Below are 21,443 nucleotides of genomic sequence, written 5' to 3'. Positions count from 1 at the left end.
TGTGTCGTCAGCCTAAGTCTACTATCGCTTGGATTGCCTACACAGTGTCACACGCCTCACGTTGAACATGATTTTTCTTTGCCAGACTTTCCTAACAATCAACCATGTTTTTTTTTTTGTTTTTTTTTATAAAAAAAGTATAGGACAGCTCCTTCAACTTTACTATTTATGTGTATATATATATATACACAACCTTCATTGGTAGCAGGCAAATAACGTTAAAATTATATAAACATAAATGTATAAAATATACGTTTCTCAAAAATATTTCTGACACATCTAAAATAAGCATTAGTTATTGGTAATAGGGAATGCCTACTGCATGGTATAGGTAACAAAAAATACACGTATATATTCACGAATATATTCATCATAATGAGATAAGGCATTTGGAATGTGCTTTTGGGAATGTTGTATATGTTTGTCTTTTTATATTTATTTAAGTGTAACATTACAGGTGTATGCCTTTAAACTATATACAAACATGTTTAACAAGACCAGTCAGGCGCATACTTTTATATTAACCTATTACTAACTGTATGTTATAAAGTGTAGGGTAAAGCAGGCTGATTTAGCCAATTGCCTATAAATCTCAAATACTAGCATAACACCGCAGAAAAGAAAAGTTCCTAGTTCCCAGTTTTGTTTGAGTGTCACGTGAACTCCTGCAACCAATCAATTTGCACCTCTTCCTTCTCTCCTCTAGGGTCAGTCGAGTCGGAGGAGCGGACAAGCGATGGCGGTTCTCTCATAGACTTCACCAAGCAAAGTTTTGGCTTCTCTGAAAAGGTCTTTGAATCGACGCGAGAGGGGAAAAGCCGTCAATTTTTTGGAGTACTGTTGAATGTCTGAAAAGCGCACTTGACTGACTCTGCTGCGTTTACTGCTGTGCGCGCGCGAGGTGTCCTTGGCGAAGGCATAATTTTGGGAGCCGCAGTTACTAGTTTGTGAACTTCGGAGAGAGAGCTAACGCGTTAGCACCGCTCTTTAGCCCGCTCGTGTAAAGTGTTTCAACTAAGTTAGCCAGAGACTGTCTATGGGGAGGATTTATACATGTAGACGCGCAAGTTAATTAGCAACTTATCTTAGTCAGTGAAATAAATCGTCTGTATATTTAGCTTGATTCATTCGCTTGGGATGAGCAGGTACTTTGCACCTGTAGCCTCACGGGTTGAAAACTCTGGAATTTCCCGGTTTGGTATGTTGTTTACCATTATTTTTTCAAACGTTCAATTAGTTTGTACTTCTGGCTGCGCTGAAATCGACAGACTGATAATGTAGCATTTACTCTAAAAAGTCAACTAAAGAATTAGCGTCGCAAATATTCCGGCTAATGCTGATGTCCCAGCTTCAGAGACACTTCGCACTCCCAGACTGGTTATCTGGCTTACGTGCAAACAAAGCGATGCGTCTCTTAACCTCTATTAAGCCGGATTTAACCTGATCCAGTAATGATATAAAGTGACCTAGCTGGGGATCTAAGTAACTTTTTTTTGTGTGCACGTGTCATTGTGGAATACGACCACTGGACTAGTTTACTTAGATTTGACATCACGGCACCCTATGGTGCTCCGGCAGGCACCGAGACATGGATGTTACCCAGGCCGTTTTCCCAAACGGTGAGGGGCGCCTGAGCCTCCAAGACCATGTCTGGACGGAGTCCTCCAGCTCGGGGGCTTGGGCTCACTCTGCCCCCGTGTGTCCCCGCTCGCTCTGGACCGCGGTGTTTGACTACGAGGCCAGCGGGGAGGACGAGCTCAGCCTGCGGCGAGGAGACGTGGTGGAGGTCCTGTCTAAGGACGCAGCCATATCGGGAGACGAAGGCTGGTGGACTGGGAAGATCAACCATCGCGTGGGCATCTTCCCATCTAATTATGTTACTTACCAACCAGTCATTTATAGAGCGGTAGGGACTCGCAAGAGTGACCCGTCCGCCCCTGTCCGGATACCGTTCTCTGAACTTGTTCTACAAGAAATCATCGGCGTCGGTGGGTTTGGCAAAGTCTACCGGGGGACCTGGAAGGACCAGGAGGTCGCAGTGAAGGCAGCTCGACAGGACCCCGACGAGGACATTAAAGCGACTGCAGACAGTGTTAAACAAGAAGCTAAACTTTTCTCGATGCTTCAACATCCTAATATTATTAAACTAGAAGGGGTGTGCTTGGAGGAACCTAACCTGTGTCTGGTCATGGAGTATGCCCGAGGAGGGACTCTGAACCGCGCTTTGACGGGCAGAAGGATCCCCCCTCATATCCTCGTGAACTGGGCCGTCCAGATCGCCAGAGGCATGCAGTATCTCCATGAGGAGACCGTGGTTCCCATTATTCACCGAGACCTCAAATCCAGCAACAGTAAGAGAATTAATTACTACACACACACTCATTAATGCCTTCTTATCTTGACCAAGAATTGCAGGTATTTGCTCTACTGTAGAAACACACACGAGGTTGTCACATTGGTATTTCCTTTGGCAATTAAAACGTTAATCATTAATCGTTTACAAAGCTTATCATTAGAACATCAACCTTTTTTCCATATAAGCCTGTATGTGTTTGGATCCTAAAGGAGGGAGGGGGCACCACGTGCTCATACTTATAACATGGGTCATCTAGGAATATTCTGGAAATATTTAATGCCACCTGAGTGTAGTGTAGGGAACTGTGGACTCTTGTCTTCTAGATAAAAGCAATATGTTTCTTAAAGGAAACCACTAGCTGGTGAAATCTAAACCCAGAAGAAAAGCTATAAAATTGATGGATGTTCTGAGATTGAATGGAGCCTTTGTAGTTAATGTTAAAGACACTGGATCCTTCCCAGTCCTTATTTGCTCATCTTAGAGTACAACCTAAGTTGCAAGTTTTTAAATATTTAATTAACTTCTATGCTTACTCTGTTTCTTAACCCTTCCTGTTGTTGCTTGTACTGTTCTAGACAATCTTTAAATCTTGGCAACCTTTTCTCCTGTTGTTGACACTCCAAGATTAATTGTTTGTTGTATTACTCATTTCTAAAGCTTTATATAAAAGCAACTGCTAACTGAATAAATGTTAATTTATATTGTAGCAAAATTAATGCATTATCACAATGCTCTTAATATAATGTTGGATTTAAGTCTGCATGCATAACTGTCCACTCACGTAAATTTATACTATATAACTGCCTGGTTGTTTTAGGTTATTGTTATATTTAATAATTGTTTAACAAACATACTACATATAACACATATAGCTTTATGTGTTTATATCGAATGTATTATTATATTATATATGTTTGAAAACTGCACCTGCGCTTCAACAGTGGATTTGAGTCGTGTGCTTTAGCAGAGTTCTTGGCTTAGAGTTGCACAGTCAACAAATGATAAACCACTGGCTATCTTCAAGCTTTTCAAAAGAACTGTAGGAATGATTTCTACTGTAAGCCTGGGCAGGTTGTGAAGTTAAGAGGTTGGAGTTTGAACAGCTGGTGTCCTCCTTGAGAAACTGCTAACAAGGTTCAGAGAAATCAGATCTGGAAATATGTCTCCAAAAAGGAGTACTAAGTCTGAATATAAATATATTATAGTGTTTGAAATCCCACACACAGATATATAATATATAATATATATAGTTAGTATTGTCATGTATAACCTCGCTTTACATCTGTTTATTGAGAGAGTTTCTTTCATGTAAATGGTGATATTTGCCCTTTCTCTAAAAAGAATACTATAGCTGCAAGGGATACTGCATGACAATGAGATTGTCCTATCATGTTTCTTAGTCCTAGATGTAGTTGGGAAAGACCCTAATGCTTTTCTGCCTCGGTTATGCAATACATTGGTTAACCTATACCTAAAAGAGGCATTTCTGATGTTGTGCTTAAAAGTTAAGTAACTTGTCTAACTAATACTCACAAAAACCTGTACTCTTAATATAGTCTTCAGATAGATTTGATCAGCTGGTAACATTGACCTGATCATGTAAATTTATGCAGCAGCTTTATTCCATGAATTTATGAACAAGCGGTTTCTATTATACAAGGCCATTCAAAAAGCTCATCAATGCTGCATTAATTTGATACAATACAATTAAAAATTAATATTGTGAATTTGAAATGTTCAAAATGACAGTTTTGTTTTTGTTTTAATATATTTTCAAATTTAATTATTATTCTTGAGGACAAAGCTGATTTTTCAGCAGCCAATCATTAAGTCTTCAGTAATTTTGTAAAAAACTTTGAATGATAGTGCAGTTGTTTTATCGGTCTGCTAATGTGTCAGTTTCTCTGTTAAATTAGCAGAGTATATCCAGAACAATAAAATAGACTGCATACCACTATCAACAATAGACTCGATGTGGCACCCTGCCCCCGTTCAGCGTGGCAGTGCTACTGTTAACGCAGCTCAGTTTGTTCATCTCTCCACAGGACTGTGACAAACAACACTGGCAGCTTGCTGACCTTAATTGAAAAAATAACGTGTGTTTGCTCAGTTCTGCACTCAAGACACCCACCCATCGTGATCTAGACCCTTTCTGCTGTGTTCTTAAGGGGGATTCTTTGCCCATTCAGGTCGCAGTACATTGTTTTGCAGGTTAAAGGTACAGGGTAAACTTTTAGGGAGCCACAAACAGCGAAGTCAAATAGTAGTCTCTCAAAAAGTAAGACATGGAATCAGATTTGGTTTGTGCCCACTCTTGCTTATCTGATTAGTGATTATCTTTAAGATATAGCAAATAGTGAGTGAAATGATGTTTTTGTGCCCTAATCTTTTAATACCTCACTCAAAGGAATGTCGCTAACGAGGGGGCAAAAGCTTAACATAAGTTTGCACAATGGAATGGTCAAGCACCGGTTGCTAGGTGACTGCCACCCTGAGAATGCTCCGACTCCTGGGCTGAAAGGCTTATTTTCATTATTTTTAATCTCCTCAATGGCTGCTGTTTTCTCTCCAAGACAGGGAGCTTCCCCTGATTGGGGGCAAGGAATATTGCTGAACTGTAGCCAGCTGCCCCTGCGAAACTCGGCACTGTGCCACACTTCAAAACTCAGTTTTGTAATTTCAGGCACATTAAGTGAAACGTTAAGGAATTACAAGCATGTGTGCTTTCCAAAACACACATACACACATCTCTCTCTGACTGACAGCTTCGAGAACAATGGCCTTGTTTGAGGGATAGAGACTCCGAGAGAGACTGTAGTGAACATTCTACAGGCAGTGGTTATTGTCTCATGATCTAAAGATGATTTTCTGGCCCATAAAACGGACACCATAGAAATCTGAACAGTGAAAAGACGTAAGAGAACTGGGGGCAAATCAGAGCAGGATTGTTGTGAACTGGTGGTACTATATATCATATATTTTAATTCAGGTTCACAGAAAAGAGTGGATGTTCTTTAGTAATAAGACAGCATTCACATCCAACTAACTAGTTTACTGCAATGTATAAGATATTAATGCTGATTGTGTAATAGGTTATGTAGAGTTATTCCATTCATTTTTAAGCAGTTGTTTACTGTTGTGTTGTTACTTCATGGAAAGCAAACCTAAAAGTGCACAGAAACCAAAAGCTAAGATTAAATTGAAAGCATCAAACAGGTGAAACCTGTTCGAAATGGAATCCCAATTGTCATGTTTGGCCCAAAATGTTTAATTTATGTATTTTACCTGAGAACTTTCTAACAAGCAGGTCTTTTATCTTTTTCTGATTGGATGGCTTTCTCTGGCTTATTGCATTAATAAATAAACATTGTTATTTCTGTACCACTGAACAGGTGAAAATGTTACATTAACAATTTGAGACAGTTATACTAAATGTCTTACATTGCAACAGGTCAACTGTAGTCAAGGCCATTCCTCACCACTGTATGCTGAGTAAAGACTGGGAATGGCAGAAAGTGTAATGAAATGTGTCCTCTAATAAAAATACTAAGTTACCCCTTCTTGTCATGAAAGGGAGTCAAGGTAAGATTAATCAGACATGTAGTTATCAACCGATGGTCTTCCTATTTATTACTTTGATTAAATCGGATAAATGTCAAGGACGGAACTGGTGAAAAATAATCCTACTCCTCCAGACCTCAGGACATACCTCACTTCAAAGCAAGCTGGCCTACATTCCCATGTTGTTTGTCATTTGGTACGAGACTGTATTGTAAACTAGAGCGACTTGTATGTCACTCTGAGTTCTTCATGTAGGCTTGTGTCCTTGAAGATTTCACTTCATGATGAAATAGTGGAAATATGAGCATCCACTTAGCATTTCTATATTATTGTTCATTGACAAAAAAGGCTTGCACATTGAAAACATTCCCATCATACCAAAAAGTGGCTGATCTGAAGTGCCAGTCACTTCTTATTTCAGTTCAGTTTGTCACTGCTGACTTTTACAATTAATTTAGAACTAATATAGTCCAAATAAATAAACATTTTCCTGTCTTTTTTTAATTTCAGTTTTATTACTTGAAACAATTGAGAATGATGACATTGGTCGAAAAACCCTGAAGATCACTGACTTTGGCCTGGCCCGTGAGTGGCACAAAACAACCAAAATGAGTGCAGCTGGCACTTATTCCTGGATGGCTCCTGAGGTCATCAAGTGCTCTCTGTTTTCCAAAGGGAGTGATGTCTGGAGGTAAGCTGTTATTTTAACTTAATTGCAGTGTTGAGAACAAAGCCTGTTATTGTCCTGAATTAGTTACTTCAGGTTAGACAATCACTCAGGCGTCATATGCGCACTACCAGCTTTTCAAAAATGCAAAATTGTGTCTTTAGCTTGCTAGCTCCAAATTGTATTGGAAGTGTTCCAAATCAGTCACTGGGGAGAATAAGAATCTTTAGGTCAGTTTAAACTAGTACTTGAATTTGAAGACGTTCCCACGCCACTTTGGTCAGACATTGCTTACAGTATGCCAACACATGACTGGTTTCACTTCTCTCGTCTTTCTTTCCTGACATTGCTAGAACATAGTTTTTTTCCTTGCTTTGCTTTTTAATTATCGTTAGGTTAAGAAGAGAACTCGAGTCATTTTAGAAATATTTAGCAATTATAAATGTATATATTATAAATGTTTTCTTTGGGATGAGTTCGCCTACTTTCATAATAGGAACAGACCATACATAGAAACACAGCTGCTGTTCATTCAGCCTCTTTGTGTGATTAATACCAACCCACACCACACTGACACTTCCTTAATGCATTCTATCCTCTGTCCAGCTATGGAGTCCTCCTTTGGGAATTACTGACTGGAGAGGTTCCTTACCGTGGCATTGACGGTTTGGCAGTTGCCTATGGAGTGGCTGTTAACAAATTAACCCTTCCCATTCCATCTACCTGTCCCGAGCCATTTGCCAGGCTCATGGAGGGTAGGTCTGTTGGTAGTTCACTGATGGTGCTACTTTGGTTATCCAGTGGTTCACTATTTGTTATTAACAAGCTATGGCATTTTTTGATGTTTGAGCACTGATGCCGTGGGTTGCTTGTGGGTGTTCACTCTAAAGTTATTAGCAGTCTGCATATCACAGATGATCTAGATTTAATTCTAATTTGACTAGTTACTAGTTTTCTTGTCGCTAATGAAGTAACATTCTGCTGTCGTTATAGAGAATACAGCAGTGCTGGTTCATTAAAACATCCAGATGAACAGTCTGTTAAAGTATAGTTTAAACTGGCTCCTACTGCCAAGGAATTCTCATTTGATTGAGAAAATTATATATTTTTTTCTGTAATGAGCATTATGCAAAGAAACCTGTCATGCCACTGGACATGCCTACATTGCCTAAATCAGCAGTTCTCTATTGAAATGAATGGGATCATGCTACTGTGTGTCGCTGGCCCCACTGCACTCAGCAATGACAGTTCATTGAAATGATGACCTACAGGATTCTAACATATTTTGTGATCATAGAATGCTGGGACCAGGATCCGCACATCCGTCCGTCCTTTGCTTCCATCTTGGAGCAGCTGACTGCCATCGAGGAGGCTGTGATGGCCACCATGCCGCAGGACTCCTTCCACTCAATGCAGGAGGACTGGAGAGTGGAGATTCAAGAAATGTTTGATGAGCTACGCACTAAAGAAAAGGTCAGTTGATCAAGATTTCGTTTGCTTGTCTATTTCTGAACTTGTTTTACATTATCTTTCTGGTTTTGATTTCTATGCCAAACACTGCACAGACTGTTTTGTAATAAGACAGTGGACCTATTTAGTTTTTTTGGTTCAGATTTGAACTTATCCTCTTAAACCCATTTATTACCAATGAAATGTCCTTAAGCGTTTGATAAAGTTAATATGATAAGCTGCTTCCAGTCCTAGCAGCTTGCTGTGTTGAAAGGATTTGCCATTGGTTGTTCAAGAATGCTCTTTCCTGCAAGTCAGCTAAAACCTCATGTAGAAACTCTGCATTTTGTTACGCGTACATTCTTGATCAGTGAATTTTTCCACTGCTGTAAGTAAAGTTTTCTCACAAAAATATTTTAATTTTTTCGTAATGCGCAGAACTTTTCCTTCCTACTAAATAAACAAATTGTTCATTCATTAATTAATTGTCTAAATCATTCAAGTGCGTTTCTTGGCAGACTGCCCCAAAGCTTCTTACAGAAGTTATTCATAAGAGATTTGGTAAAACGGCTTTACCCCATGTGGCCGGAAAACTGTTTTGATGAATTCTTAACAATTTTGCCTGCAAGTTTTATATATGTGGTTATTCTGCTCAAAGGATTTGGAGAAATAAACTAACTCCACCATGAAAGTGATTGATTTCCATTGCCGTATTAAAGTTTAAAGTGTAAGTTACAGAAAAAAGTGAAATGTAGAGAACGAGAGAACAAGCAGTTCTTAAGTATTTATTTACTAGCTCATAAATAGTGCTGCTGTTGTGTGAATAACTCACTCACAGGTCTCGTATTATAGTCATGTTTGTGGTGCTCAAGGGTAAACCCAAGAAAAGAAGATTTGAAATGAGCTGTTCAAGGCAGATATGAATCTGAGCTCAGTCCTCCAAGGCCAAAGGAAGTGAAACTGCCATTCATACCATTGATGTCTTTTTAAACTTGTAGACACAGTGGAATCACAACATGAGAACTGTTCAGTTTTGCTTCCCTAGGCAGTGATTCAGTCTATCAAAAACCTTGTTCATAGTTTGTTTGGTCATAATTTCAAGAAATTGGTCAATCGAAAATGAAATTCTGTTATTATTCCCCACCATTATGTCATGTTTGGATAAACTGTTTCTAGATTCTTCACCAAATGTACTTGATCATGAATGTTCTTCACGATAACAGGAGCTCCGTTCACGTGAGGAGGAGCTGACGCGAGCAGCCCTTCAGCAGAAGTCTCAAGAAGAGCTGTTGAAGAGGAGGGAACAGCAGCTGGCCGAGCGGGAAATTAATGTGCTTGAGCGCGAGCTCAACATCCTCATATTCCAACTCAACAAGGACAAGCCCAATGTTAAAAAACGAAAGGGCAAGTTCAAACGCAGTCGCCTCAAGCTCAAAGATGGCAACCGCATCAGCTTACCCTCAGGTTAGAGCTCTTTAGCATGAATATTACATTAATGTTTCTCAGTAAAATGTTTATCATGACTGATAGATTTTCTCTTGTAGTATTAGAGTTGTGAAGTAAGTTGATGTTATTGTAAATTGTATTAAATGTTATTGTAAATTGTGGCTGACGAAAATAATAGTAGAAAATACCAATTAGTTTGTTTAAAGTTTAAATACTAATAAAGGATAACCTTATTTGTGTTCAACAGATTTTCAGCATAAAATCACAGTTCAGGCTTCTCCGACTATGGACAAGAGAAGAAGCCTCAACAGCACCAACTCCAGCCCTCCCAGCAGCCCTACACTGATCCCTCGCCTCAGAGCCATTCAGTGTAAGTGCCCACTCTTTTCACACATTCATACAGCGTCTGCTAGATTGATATTTTCCAATACTTTTGAGATTTGGGGTTAAAAAACCATCAGACATATTGCTGTTTGCATATAGATGTTTAAAGTTTTAGCCATTTAACTTCTTTAAAAAAACTGAAAAAGAAACTGAAATTGAAACCAACACCATTGTCTTAATTTATTATCAAGATTGGCCCATATCCCTTCTGTTTAAATGTTTGCCAGTTTCAATACAGTAAAACAAAATCATGCACACTAATCAATTCATTTGTGAACAGCTCAGTGTGACGAAAAAATCTATCCAGGTCATTGCCATTCTGAATCTTATGTTTGTTGCACGTTTGTAACATTTTCTTCCCATCAGTGAGCCACCCAAGTGACACTAGCCGAAGGGGCAGTATGTTTGTGTATCACCAGGATGTGGATATCACAAGCGAGTGTAAACCTCCTAGTGGGTTTAGGAAGAAAGGCAAGGAAACTGTGGTCCTGTGAGACAAAGCCACCCCATCTAACTGTGTGTTGGTGTGATTCCTGATCACTACTGCTCTGGCTTCACAGCATCTCTGTTTGTTTTGGTGACTTTGGGATACAAATGGTTTTCATAACACATTGCTTGATGATTTAGAATTTTAACGGTTTGTAATGAGTTTGCTTTGACTGCCTTTGGGGATCATGTATAATTTGGTAGACCTTGAGCTGGTGCTTCAATAGTTTAAGGTCAACCCAATGTTCTTCCTGAAGCTCCATTAACAATTTTCAAGAATGATTATAATGATCTAACACTTGTTCACCAGTGATAATTGACTAAAAAAGCTGTTCCGCTAATCTGCTGTGAAGGACTAATATATTGAATCTCAGTCTGTGTTGTGATAAATTGGGAATGGCGGTTAAGAAATGTTCTGTTAGTATTAGCAATTCTGTTTCATTTTCTATGCATCTTCATCTCTAGTGACCTTGGATGAGAGCAACAGGACATGGGGTCGAAGCACCAATTACAAACCCGAGGAGTTTGAAGATGTTAAGAAAGGGTTTAAGAAGAAGGGCCGCACTTGGGGACCAAGCTCTGTGCAGACCAAGGAAAGAGGAAATTGTGCTGAAAGGTTAGAAGTGGTGTTTATTTTTTTGTGACAAAAATATTATCTTTTTCTTGTGTGTGATATAAACGTGTAATGTATGTTACCTTTTTTAACGATTCAGTAAATCTATGATTCAATGTGTTCTAATGGGTTATAAATTGTGGGTGTCACTGTCATTTTTTTCTTCAGAGTTCGACCTCTTTCAGATGGAAGCAGTCCTTGGTCCACTAGTCTTATGAAGGCCCAGAAATCTGTTCCTTTGGCTGCATTATTTGCAGAGCAGGGTATGTAAAGAAGGCTCATCTTCTATTTATTTTTTCCATGTATTCCATTTTCATCGCTGTTTTTATATCTTATATCTGTGTTACAAACAAATGACATTAATGTTGCTTTATTCGAAACAGCCCCATACCCTCATTCACTATTCCCTACATTAGTCCACTAATCTAGTCCAGTTGAATGTTGTGAGTGAGTGAGTAAATCTGAATGCTGAGTCCACCAGAAGGGCTGCTGCTTTTGCAGAATTTGTACTTCCTGTTTAATAAACATTTGAACATTTCTAAAGCACTAAGCCTCAACCACATGAGCCAACTCGATAAATATAAATGACACCCAAATAGAAGATTTGGAAAAGACTAACCATTTTTATATATATAAATGGTTAGTCTTTTCCAAATCTTCTATTGAAGAGATCGAGAGAGAGAGAGAGAGAGAGAGAGATAGTAATTAACACATCTAGTTAACATTTATAGTTATAATTAATATTTAACTGAAATGTTGGAAGGGCATGTAACGGAACAGATTTTTAAAATAAAAACAATATAAAAAAGAAATTTGGTCCTGTCTGTTCTTTAATTCCAGAAATGATGTCTGTTGCCATTTTACGTAGTCATGTCGCCAGAAGTTAAGTAATCACTGTCCTTTCATTTGTGTACATGATATACTGGTATACAGTAGGGAGCTGATTGAGATGCACCCTGTATGATATTACGCTGTACTCCTATTGGATCAGTGGTTTGGAAAGTGAATGGATGGATGATTCAGCTGCAGGTGCCATCTTCAGGCGAGATGCTGGAATTCATTTGGCACAACCCTCACAGTGCATCTTGTGTTTTGCCTTTCTGTAGCCATTAAATGTGTACACCGGTTGTACACTCGTTACTGAGGTGCATTATGGGTTTGACTTAATGCACTCAGTAACATCCCCTATGGTTTCAGACCCCACAAAATGTCTGTCCCCAAAGTAGTGCTATGTTTAAAGATGTGAGGGAGATTTCAGCTGTGTCATGGCACCCATTTATGTACAACCTTCTGCGTTATTTTGGTGGAACACAGCCATTTTCTATCTTCGGACGTTTACTACTTCTCTGATTTAATTTAATCTCTAATTTAATCTGATTTCTTCTGATTTAACTTAAAATATGCACAATTACAAAATCTGCACTTTTTAGATTCTGCCTCGTTTCTATCTAATATTGTTGTTTTTCTTTCTTTTATTTTAAAGCCTGTTTAAGTTTAAAAACCTTTTTCAAAAGTCTGTTATGCTCCTTGAGGCAACATTTATTTTACAAAAATAAATAAATAGTAAAAATATAGTAAAAAAAAAGTCCTGTTAAGTGTTATTTGAATATACAATATTTTAAAATGTAATTTATTCCTTCTTTATTCCTGGCAAAGCTGAGTTTTCAGCAGTCATTACTCCTGTCTTCAGTTTCACGTGATCCTTCAGAAATGATTCTAATATGCTGAATTTTTTTTATTATTATTATTGTTGTACTGCTGAATTTTTTGTGAAAAGTGTTTATTTTTTACATCCCTTTTGATCAGTGTAATGTGTCTTCGCTGAATCCTTTTTTTTTTTTTTCTTTTTTTTTTTTCTGTTAACTTTGTTAACGTGTTTTATGTTGTTTTCCCAGGAACCAATAAAGGTGAAGTATGCTCTGCTGATGGATCTGACAACAAACCAAAGCAACTGAAGTTCCCCAACCAGGTATATATTGATCTACCTCTGTGGAAAGATGAACAGGGGGAGAGCCAGGGGCCGGCTGGTGAAGGTGAGAGCCAGGAAGACCCAACAACATCCACGAGTTCCACCAGCACCACACCGCAGCACACACCCACCAACAGCCTGAAGCGCACCACCACACGCCGGCGCACAGACACTGTTCTCTATGGCTGTGCCTCCATCCTTGCATCTGTCGCCCTCGGCTTCGACCTGCGAGAGGTTTGTAAGAGTGCTGCTACTGAGGAATCAGAGCTACGTGAGGAGAAGAAAAAACGAGAGGGCCTGTTTCAACGGGCCACCCGTTTCCGCCGCAGCACCAGCCCCCCCGGTGGCCGCACACACAAGGATGAGGTTACCGCAGGAACCGTAAACCTACTCGCCATGTCATCGATTTCTGAGTGCAACTCCACCAAGTGCCTCCTGCAGTCAGATTTTGAGGGGTCTGGGTATAACCCAATGAACGAGACTCCAGCTAGCAATTCCCAGACACATCAGCATACAGACACTAGTGATGTTCTTCCCTCAGCCCCTGTACAAGATCATACTTCTGGATCCAACTCTCGACTTAGGAGAAAGAAGTCAAGCCCTGCTGTGTGTCAGACCAGTGAGTGATCTTTTAAAATTCTATACTATTTTATCACAATAATTTCTAAAATAAAATATATAATCGATCATTTTAAATGATACAAGTAAATATAGACATCGTAACATTTATAATTTACACTATGAAAAATTTGTGTTTTAGATTACTTTGAATGGTTTTTAATAGAGATGAACCGATCGACCGGCCAGTGACCAGAATTAGCTGATTTTCTGCGTGATCGGCCTGGACCGGTGACTGGCCGGTCAGTCTGCTAATTCGGAGCTGGTCCGTTTTGACATCACACCTATGCGTACAGGCACATGTTAACATGTCATCAGCATGGAAGTTCTTCACTGTGAGTGAAGAGGATAAATTTGTCAATTTGTAATATGTCTAGGGCCAAAGTAAACAGTTGGAGAACCACAGGGCTCGATTAATGCTTGTCTGGGACAAGTAGATTTTTTACAATCCCAGTGAGAGAGAACTTCACTTGTCCGACCGGACCATAAGCCTGATTACAACGCCAATAACAAAAATAACCAGGGAAGCACTGAAACGTGGCCACCAAAAATTTCGTGCAAGAATGATTTTATTGCAATCGGTGTAAGCGGCGACCGATAATGTATTCATGTTGTGCCAGATGAGGCTCGTGTAGCATGAATGAGAAACTCATCCAGAAATCAAAATGAGAGCAACAGCAAACACATTATAGACACCCAATGCGGTAGAAAAATATTTATAATATATAATATAGGTTAACAACATTACACAAACAAGATGTTTTCCAGAATATCAACATGATTGCAATGTGAATCTAATTTTATACAATAGTAATTATATCAAAAAGTAGTTAAAATTAAGTAAAATTTAGATTCATTAGGTTTCACAAATGAAAATAGCTTCAATCAAAGCCACAGCAGTGTGTCTCCAAGCAGCACACAGTGGTGGTGTACTGAATGAATCCTCATTTTTGAGCGAAGCAGTATGTCAATGATTCAGTGACTCATTCATAATGACACTTGCTTTGTGAATGTGTTTATGGCACCTCAGCTTCATCAATCAGTCTGTGTAAATGCATCTAATGCCACTTCAGATGCAGCTTCTGTTTCCTGCAGTAGAAAGATGGAGTATGTTGATAAGGATTTCATTTGAACAGTTTTTTTTATTATTCTAATTGAATTAATTGAAACAATGTAAACATTTGATTTGAAAGATGACACATTTTTATAAGATTAGGGGAAAAAATTACATTTTCTACACGTAGTGGGAAATATCTGTTTTGTTAAATACAGCAACTCCTTTTCAGTTTGCTGTTAGTTCTACTTCTTTCCAGTAACCAAGCATTTTTTGAGAGTTAAGTGAGAGAACATCTGTAACGTAGTCCAGATTGGGGGAATTGTAATGTTTAATTTCTTTATGTAAATAATTTTTGCATTGAACTTTTTTTTGTTTGTATATGATGTCAATAGTTCTTAGAATGAAAATCGGAAACAGCAAAATGCATTTAATTTACGCTGTTGATTTAAGGGATTAAAAAAAATGTATAGGAGGAGGTTTTGCTCTGCTCATTACTGAATTAACTCATGACAGTGAAGTTTTGTTTTCAAATATTGTTTATTAATGATGTTACTTTCTTTGCTTTAGTTAATGGCAACAGTAACTTCCAGGCCAGTCCACCTGATTCCTCCACCACTTCCCTGAAAAAGAAGGCTGACAGAGAGCCTGCTCAAGAGAAGCAAGCCCCCGGGGAACCAGTATCTAGACCCAGGCCGCTTTCCCTTAGAAGCAAACCTCACTCCTGGGGTCTTCTAAAGAACCGCAATAAGAGCTATTCTCTCGGGCACTACTCTGGGGGGAAGAGTGCCCAAAACCTGGACATGGTCCTCCCCTCAGAGGTCAAAATGGGCTGCTCTTTGCTGGATATGGACACAGAGGGTCAAAAACGAGACTGCACAGTTCCCCTCTGTCGAATACAGAGCTCACCAAGTAGACTATCTGTCTTTGCACTGGAGAATGAGTTTTTATCCTGAAATAAGCTGCATCTGGAACAATCTTACGTTTGTCTTGAATCTGTCTGTTCAACATGACATGAAGTTGTTTTTTTTCCCCAAGATTAACATCATGGCCTTTGATCATTATTTGAGCCAATGCTGCTGGAGATATTCTGTGGTACTTGTTTTATTTATATGCTGTTTACTTTGGTTTGTAATTTAATATGAAGTGAATGATCGGCATTCCACTGAATTTACAGTTAGAATTGCTGGTTTGTAGTTTTTACAAAGTGACTTGATTTGTAAACCTGATCAGCAAGATCTCGGAGTCTTGTTAGAAGCTACTGATTTTAAAGTGTTCAGGCATTTTTGTTATTTGATTTCATATCACGTAATGTCATATGAATGGCATAAACGGGGCCCACAGCGTTTATAAAAATAATAATAATTGTACAGATGAAGTGGAATAGCTAATTTAGCTAACAGAACTAGTTTGCTAGCTCAAACAGTCCTTTCAAGTTCCCTACATACAGTAGTTCATTATTTTTCCTGTACAAATGCATTACATTTTCAGGGTTTTGTCTTTTATGATTCCTGGTGGTCAGCATAATTTCTTTCTGATCATTTTTTTAGAATATTGTTTTTTCCTAAAGTTATATTGGATAGCCAACTCCTGGATTCTCTCCTTTTATAGCTTTAAGTCAGATTAATTTGATCTAATTATGTCTTTTAGAAGTGTACATGCCTATAGCTTTTTAGTTTGCATAACTCAAATAAAAAGCTATATATAGATGTTTAATCACACTGCCAAATAGTGATAAATTAATTAGCTTTATTGTTAGTGTCTATCAATATTGCTATTATTTTACAAATCATTCCAGTCCATACAAACTCTAAAAAATATATTTAACTAATAAATTTAAGTACCAGGATGCTACTTAAAAACTGATATCGACTGAGTAGCTTGTTTTTGAGTTTTACGCTGCTGTAGGTTCTCTAAAACTTCAAAACAGAAATTAAAAATGATAACTGATAATATGACTTGAAATCAAGATTTGGTGTACCGTTCCTTAAAATATACTTCAGCTTGAACTGTCTGTAAGTGATTTAAACTGTTTCTGCAAAACCCAAATGCCTTTTTAGCCGTCATTCTATGTATTACAACTCTTTTCCTAATCATTACCCTGTATAAAAGACTGAATTATTAGCTTGTTCATTGTTTATTGTGGACTCCAGTATCTTGCATTTTCATTTTCTGTCTTCGTGTCGCTTAAGATATTGTTTTGTATCTTCGAGATTGAGAACATGCTTAACTGAACAAATTAAAACTGTGTGGTTGTAGGGTGTCAAATGGAAGAGTACTGTACTCTTAGCTTGTTGGAGAGATGTGATTAAGAAACAACTCAGTATTGAAATGCTTGTTATAGTAAGGAGTCTAATTACTGTAATTATATCATTCAGGATAAATGTATTGTCTGTTCAGAAATAATCACAGGTATTCCCACTGACTGTTGTGATGTTTTAAAGGAAGAACAAAATATGTTTTGTAGCACTGGAATTTTTGAGTCATGTAATGATGGTTGTTCATTACATTTATGCTGTTATTGTGTTAAGACATAATGATCACTGTTAGTTTAGATATGCAACTGCACATTAGGATTCATAAGAACAAAGGACTTGGAGAGACAATGTGGTGCCTCCTTTTTATGTCTTGCAATGATCATTACTAGTTGAAGTAACAATAATATGATGCCTGTTTTTGAAGAATTCATGTGGTGTTATTGTCTAAGCACAATCATTTATCTTATTATGGGAGAGCTGCAGAGATCAAACCTTTTTTTTTTTAGAGCAGTTTTATTTGGACCGGTTCCGAAATGTGAAGGACACAGATGTGTGAATGACAGAAAACCTTTAGAGAAAGCCACAGATGATTTCTGTTTTCACCAAAGTTGAAGTCTTGGATTGTGAAATGACTTTGAAAGATTGTTACATGGTACACAGTGCACTGCTGAGAGTTTTACTGGTTTGCTTGTGTCCGCTGTATTGAGCTCTGTTTTTATCCTGTGTTTTACTCATGTGACCAGTTTAAATTTGTTAAAAACTGTTCTGTTCGGATGTGGATTGTTTTGTTTTTTTGCTCCAGGAGGGCTCAAAAAAAAAAGGGCTGAGCCCAGAATCATCTCATAGATGTATATCAAAAATTCTACTATTTTACTGTACACAAGAGACCAATAAATACTTTATACAACATTTTAGCATTTCTTTTATAATTTATTTAGTTTAGCAATTCATTTGTTGCATTTCAACACTGTGTCACAATATTAAATTCTGTTTGGTGTTCAGTTCTCAGCCCTAAAGCCGTTATTAGTTCATGTTTTTATTTTCATCATTCATTAGCCTTAATGCTGAAGTGTGCATGTAACTTAATACTAAATATCTTCAAGTAAGCCATTAGTTGATTTTCCTGAGAAAAACACAGACACACACACACACAAAAAAAAAACACTTTCCGCTGCTGCTGACTCAAACCAGTGGTGTGATTTAAGGGCGGCACTATCTCTTTGTTCATCTAATGAAATATGAGAGTGTTCAGGAAACCTGTATGTAAACAGTCATTGTTTTGGCTGATGGTGCTAGCGGTGCAGAAATTACACACTTAAGCTATAATATAACCTAAATACAAAGCCAGGCTTATACTCAGTTTTATAGTAAACATGACCTTGGTGAAAAATTGCAGACATTCCACTATGTAGTGTGTATGTGTGTAATTTTTATCTTGAACAAAGGTCCAGAAGCAGCCTCACCCTGCAGGCAGAGAAAACACAAATGTTACAATCGAAACCAGAAAGAATATGAATACTCTAAAAATACACGTGTGGCTTGTAAGTGGAAGAAGAGCACACTCAAAAGTTCTCAGAACTGAAACTCTAAGCAAATAGACAATCAGTCTAATTTATCCCTAAGGTGATTGGAACTTGATCTGAGGGTGTCTCAAGAGTGCAATCTCTGTCTCGGATAACAAGTAGCATGTCTGTGCTCACTTTGTCTACCAACCATCAATGCCCGGGAGGGAACATGGAGAAAGGACAATGGTGGAACCATCATTTGTCTCAGTTGTTTCCCTTACTAAAGAAAGCATATCACGTAAGGCTTACCTGTGGGAGACACTAAGCCCTCAATGAGTGCTGATGCAGGTGCTGGGACTCCGTAAGCTTTTGCGGCCTGAGCGAGGAGTAACGGAAACAGCCTGAAGGCAGTAGGTGGTTTTCGGACGTAGCCCCTCTATCACAAGCTCCTTGGAGCAACTGTCTGTTTCATAAACTTCCTATTTGGGAAAGATGGGACTGGTGAAGGTTTAGCATACTGAATTTGAGGAGTTTATCATAATGTCCATAATTTTAGGACATATGCTGCCAGACAGTTATTTTGGAAAAACAATAGCCAAATGAAGTGCAAATTGCTCTTATGCATGTGCTATTTCTTTAAATCTATATTTTCACATACATTTACTATACACATTGAACTTGACCGTTTCTCAGTAAGGGTTTCTGACCTCCTCAACATCATTGTGCATTAGGTATATTCTAAATGTCAGTTTCTGCAGTTTTGTCACTCGTATCCTAGAGCCATTTTGTCCTCGCAGAGGTGTCCTCGGAGGTTTGATCTGAACTGAAATGATTCGTCCTGTCATGGTCACCTTTATCTGCGGCGGACTGAAACTGGCTGTAATTTAGAGGAAGTTATTTGGTGAGAAGTTCCACAGGAAGAAAAAATATACATTAATTGTGCTCTTATGCCATCAGAGTCACACTGTGTAATCTTTCTTCCTCTTTGATTGGCACATCTATTTAAAAATCAACCATATGTAAATTGAAGATGATTTCAAATGTAGACAAATGTGCTGAATTCTAAGCTTTACTGAAGGACAATTCAAATGAAAATGATACAGTATACTCACTTTCCCACTGCGGGTAAAACCTGTGGCTAAGGACCCAAGATGAGAAGCCCTCAGAGGAGAACGAGCGGACCCTGGCATAGTACCATTCTCTGGGATCTGACGTTGCCTGGCTCAAGTCACACTCCAGCAACCGAATGCCTTGACAGTCCTCAGAATTAGTCCACTCTTTATCTCCATATCTATAACCAAGAGAAAATTCACCAATATGAAACGCTGCGGATTCATTTTTGGGTGTTGCCGATTTTGGCAAATTAATTTCTAAACATAATTTTCATTCTTTATGCACACTTACATTTTAGACTGAACAAAATATGTCAGGTTCTTGACAGCTTTTTGTGGATGTTTCCAGTGTAAGACATTTCTAAAGTCCAAAGAATGGAACTTTACTTCAAGGGGAGCCAAATCCTCCTGCAGAGAGGGGCTGCCTTAAAGATAGCACAAATGACACTTTACATGGGAATACTGCACATGTGGACGTTCATTGCTTACATGCAGGCTGCCAGTGGCCAAGTAAAGAACTCGAATTGAAGCTAAATAACTGTTTGTATCAAAGTGTATAATTTAACAGATAATATCAGAAATATTAACATGGTGCCATCATCGAATTTCAGTGCAAGAAACAAGCTATTAAACTTACAGTCTGCCCAACAGAGAAGGATAATCGCAAAAGAAAGTTCCAGGCTTTGACGTCCAGTCAGCGCATACATGTTAACAGATCAATGAGTCTGCTGGTTCCACTCTGAGCCCTTTTAAACTGTACCACTTCTCCCTTTTTTTTCAGGTGCACCTGCACATGTCTGCACACGCCATATATCATATATCTTCCAAATTTCATTCTGGTTTTATACACAATTTAATTTAGATTATTATAAATAAATAACATAATTTCTAATAAATCCACAGAATTTAACTTAGGGCTATTCAATTAGTTTCATTTGATGTCCGGATTATGGAATTGAATGAAATTAGAAATTAAATTGAAATGCATATTCAGCAGTAAAATTAATTAATATTACCAACAGTAACATCTATAAAAGGATAACATTAGATAAAGGTAGTATATTTTGAATATGTGTTTGATGGCATCGTTTTACTAAGTATCTTATTATTCATTGTAAGCTAGTACTTTTGATTCAGCACTGCTAGTGATGTTTCTATTTTCCCTCAATTTCAGTCATAAATTAAAGCTGCAAGCAGCGATGAACGGGCCCTCGCACCCGGGCTCACCGGCAGTGAGTGGCTTTAGTTAATAGGTGAACGGTGGGAAATATGCGTTTAAACTCATAAATATAAGTAGAATATATCAATGTTTATTCCATATATGTGCCAATCTTCCTGTTGCCAGCAGGTGGCGCTATCATTATAATGGAATATTGGCCTTCAGATGTGTTCAGGGCAGGACCCTTATCACACAAGTGAAGTTTGGGCAAGATCGGACATTTTATGCCGGAGTTATAACAACATCCTATTTCATGGCGAAACATCGAAATTTGTCAGTCCGCCATAGACACGCCCTTTAACGAAACCTCAAGATCTTCGCAATTTAAGATCGCAACAGGCTTTAGATTACACTGACCAAGTTGGGTGTTGATCTGAATAAATCTCTAGGAGGAGTTTGTTAAAGTACAACCCCTGAAAATGGCCAAAACAACACAAATTTTGCAGAGAAAATTCTAAATAACTGACTTCCTGTTGGGATTCGGATTTCGTACCAAGAGACTTTTTCATAGATATTGGTGTGTTACATGTGTGTACCGATTTTTGTACATGTACGTGAAACATAGCTCGAGGCGCACTACGTTTAAAGTGAATACGCACTCCGTTGAAAGTGTATAGGTGGCGCTATCGAGCCATTTTGCCACACTCGATGGAATATTGGCCTTCAGATCTGTTTAGGCCAGGACCCTTATTACACAAGTGAAGTTTGGGCAAGATCGGACATTTTATGCCTGAGTTATAACATGT

The 21,443-nt window shown here is 38.3% G+C and overlaps 2 protein-coding genes across 3 annotated transcripts; one reads left to right on the top strand and one right to left on the bottom strand.

The window, feature by feature from the left end:
* Positions 1 to 717: 717 nt before the first annotated feature.
* On the top strand, positions 718 to 17,756 carry LOC113112990 (mitogen-activated protein kinase kinase kinase 21-like). 2 transcript variants are annotated; one of them, XM_026279054.1, is made up of 11 exons: positions 718 to 2,351; positions 6,428 to 6,608; positions 7,191 to 7,339; positions 7,882 to 8,057; positions 9,257 to 9,497; positions 9,727 to 9,849; positions 10,230 to 10,334; positions 10,815 to 10,965; positions 11,131 to 11,225; positions 12,858 to 13,550; positions 15,174 to 17,756. In XM_026279054.1, the coding sequence occupies exons 1-11, from the start codon at positions 1,589 to 1,591 to the stop codon at positions 15,557 to 15,559; spliced, it is 3,063 nt and encodes a 1,020-aa protein (XP_026134839.1). In that variant the 5' UTR covers positions 718 to 1,588; the 3' UTR covers positions 15,560 to 17,756. The 2 variants fall into 2 exon arrangements, with proteins under 2 accessions (XP_026134839.1, XP_026134840.1); XM_026279055.1 differs by lacking the exon at positions 10,230 to 10,334.
* A 26-nt stretch (positions 17,757 to 17,782) lies between these two features.
* LOC113112991 (interleukin-22 receptor subunit alpha-2-like) lies at positions 17,783 to 20,187 on the bottom strand. Its single transcript, XM_026279056.1, has 6 exons — positions 20,116 to 20,187; positions 19,771 to 19,903; positions 19,479 to 19,657; positions 19,074 to 19,243; positions 18,676 to 18,845; positions 17,783 to 18,325 (listed from the first exon to the last, which is right to left on the bottom strand). Exons 1-5 carry the CDS (start codon positions 20,183 to 20,185, stop codon positions 18,696 to 18,698), a joined length of 702 nt encoding a protein of 233 aa, XP_026134841.1. The 5' UTR covers positions 20,186 to 20,187; the 3' UTR covers positions 17,783 to 18,325; positions 18,676 to 18,695.
* Positions 20,188 to 21,443: the final 1,256 nt, after the last annotated feature.

The sequence above is a fragment of the Carassius auratus genome, chromosome 13 (assembly GCF_003368295.1).
Source record: "Carassius auratus strain Wakin chromosome 13, ASM336829v1, whole genome shotgun sequence".
Taxonomy (NCBI): Eukaryota; Metazoa; Chordata; class Actinopteri; order Cypriniformes; family Cyprinidae; genus Carassius; species Carassius auratus.
This window is presented reverse-complemented; position numbering and strand designations above follow the sequence as displayed.

What these genes read in the sequence shown, in the direction of transcription:
- LOC113112990 (XM_026279054.1), top strand. Translation starts at nt 1,589, where the DNA reads ATGGATGTTACCCAGGCCGTTTTCCCAAACGGTGAGGGGCGCCTGAGC. An exon ending in TCGCCTCAGAGCCATTCAGT is followed by an intron (nt 9,850 to 10,229) that starts GTAAGTGCCCAC and finishes TCTTCCCATCAG; the next exon opens with TGAGCCACCCAAGTGACACT. An exon ending in AGAGGAAATTGTGCTGAAAG is followed by an intron (nt 10,966 to 11,130) that starts GTTAGAAGTGGT and finishes TTTTTTCTTCAG; the next exon opens with AGTTCGACCTCTTTCAGATG.
- LOC113112991 (XM_026279056.1), bottom strand. Translation starts at nt 20,185, where the DNA reads ATGTATGCGCTGACTGGACGTCAAAGCCTGGAACTTTCTTTTGCGATT. An exon ending in TATTTTGTTCAGTCTAAAAT is followed by an intron (nt 19,658 to 19,770) that starts GTAAGTGTGCAT and finishes TCTTGGTTATAG; the next exon opens with ATATGGAGATAAAGAGTGGA. An exon ending in TGCACAATGATGTTGAGGAG is followed by an intron (nt 18,846 to 19,073) that starts GTCAGAAACCCT and finishes TTTCCCAAATAG; the next exon opens with GAAGTTTATGAAACAGACAG.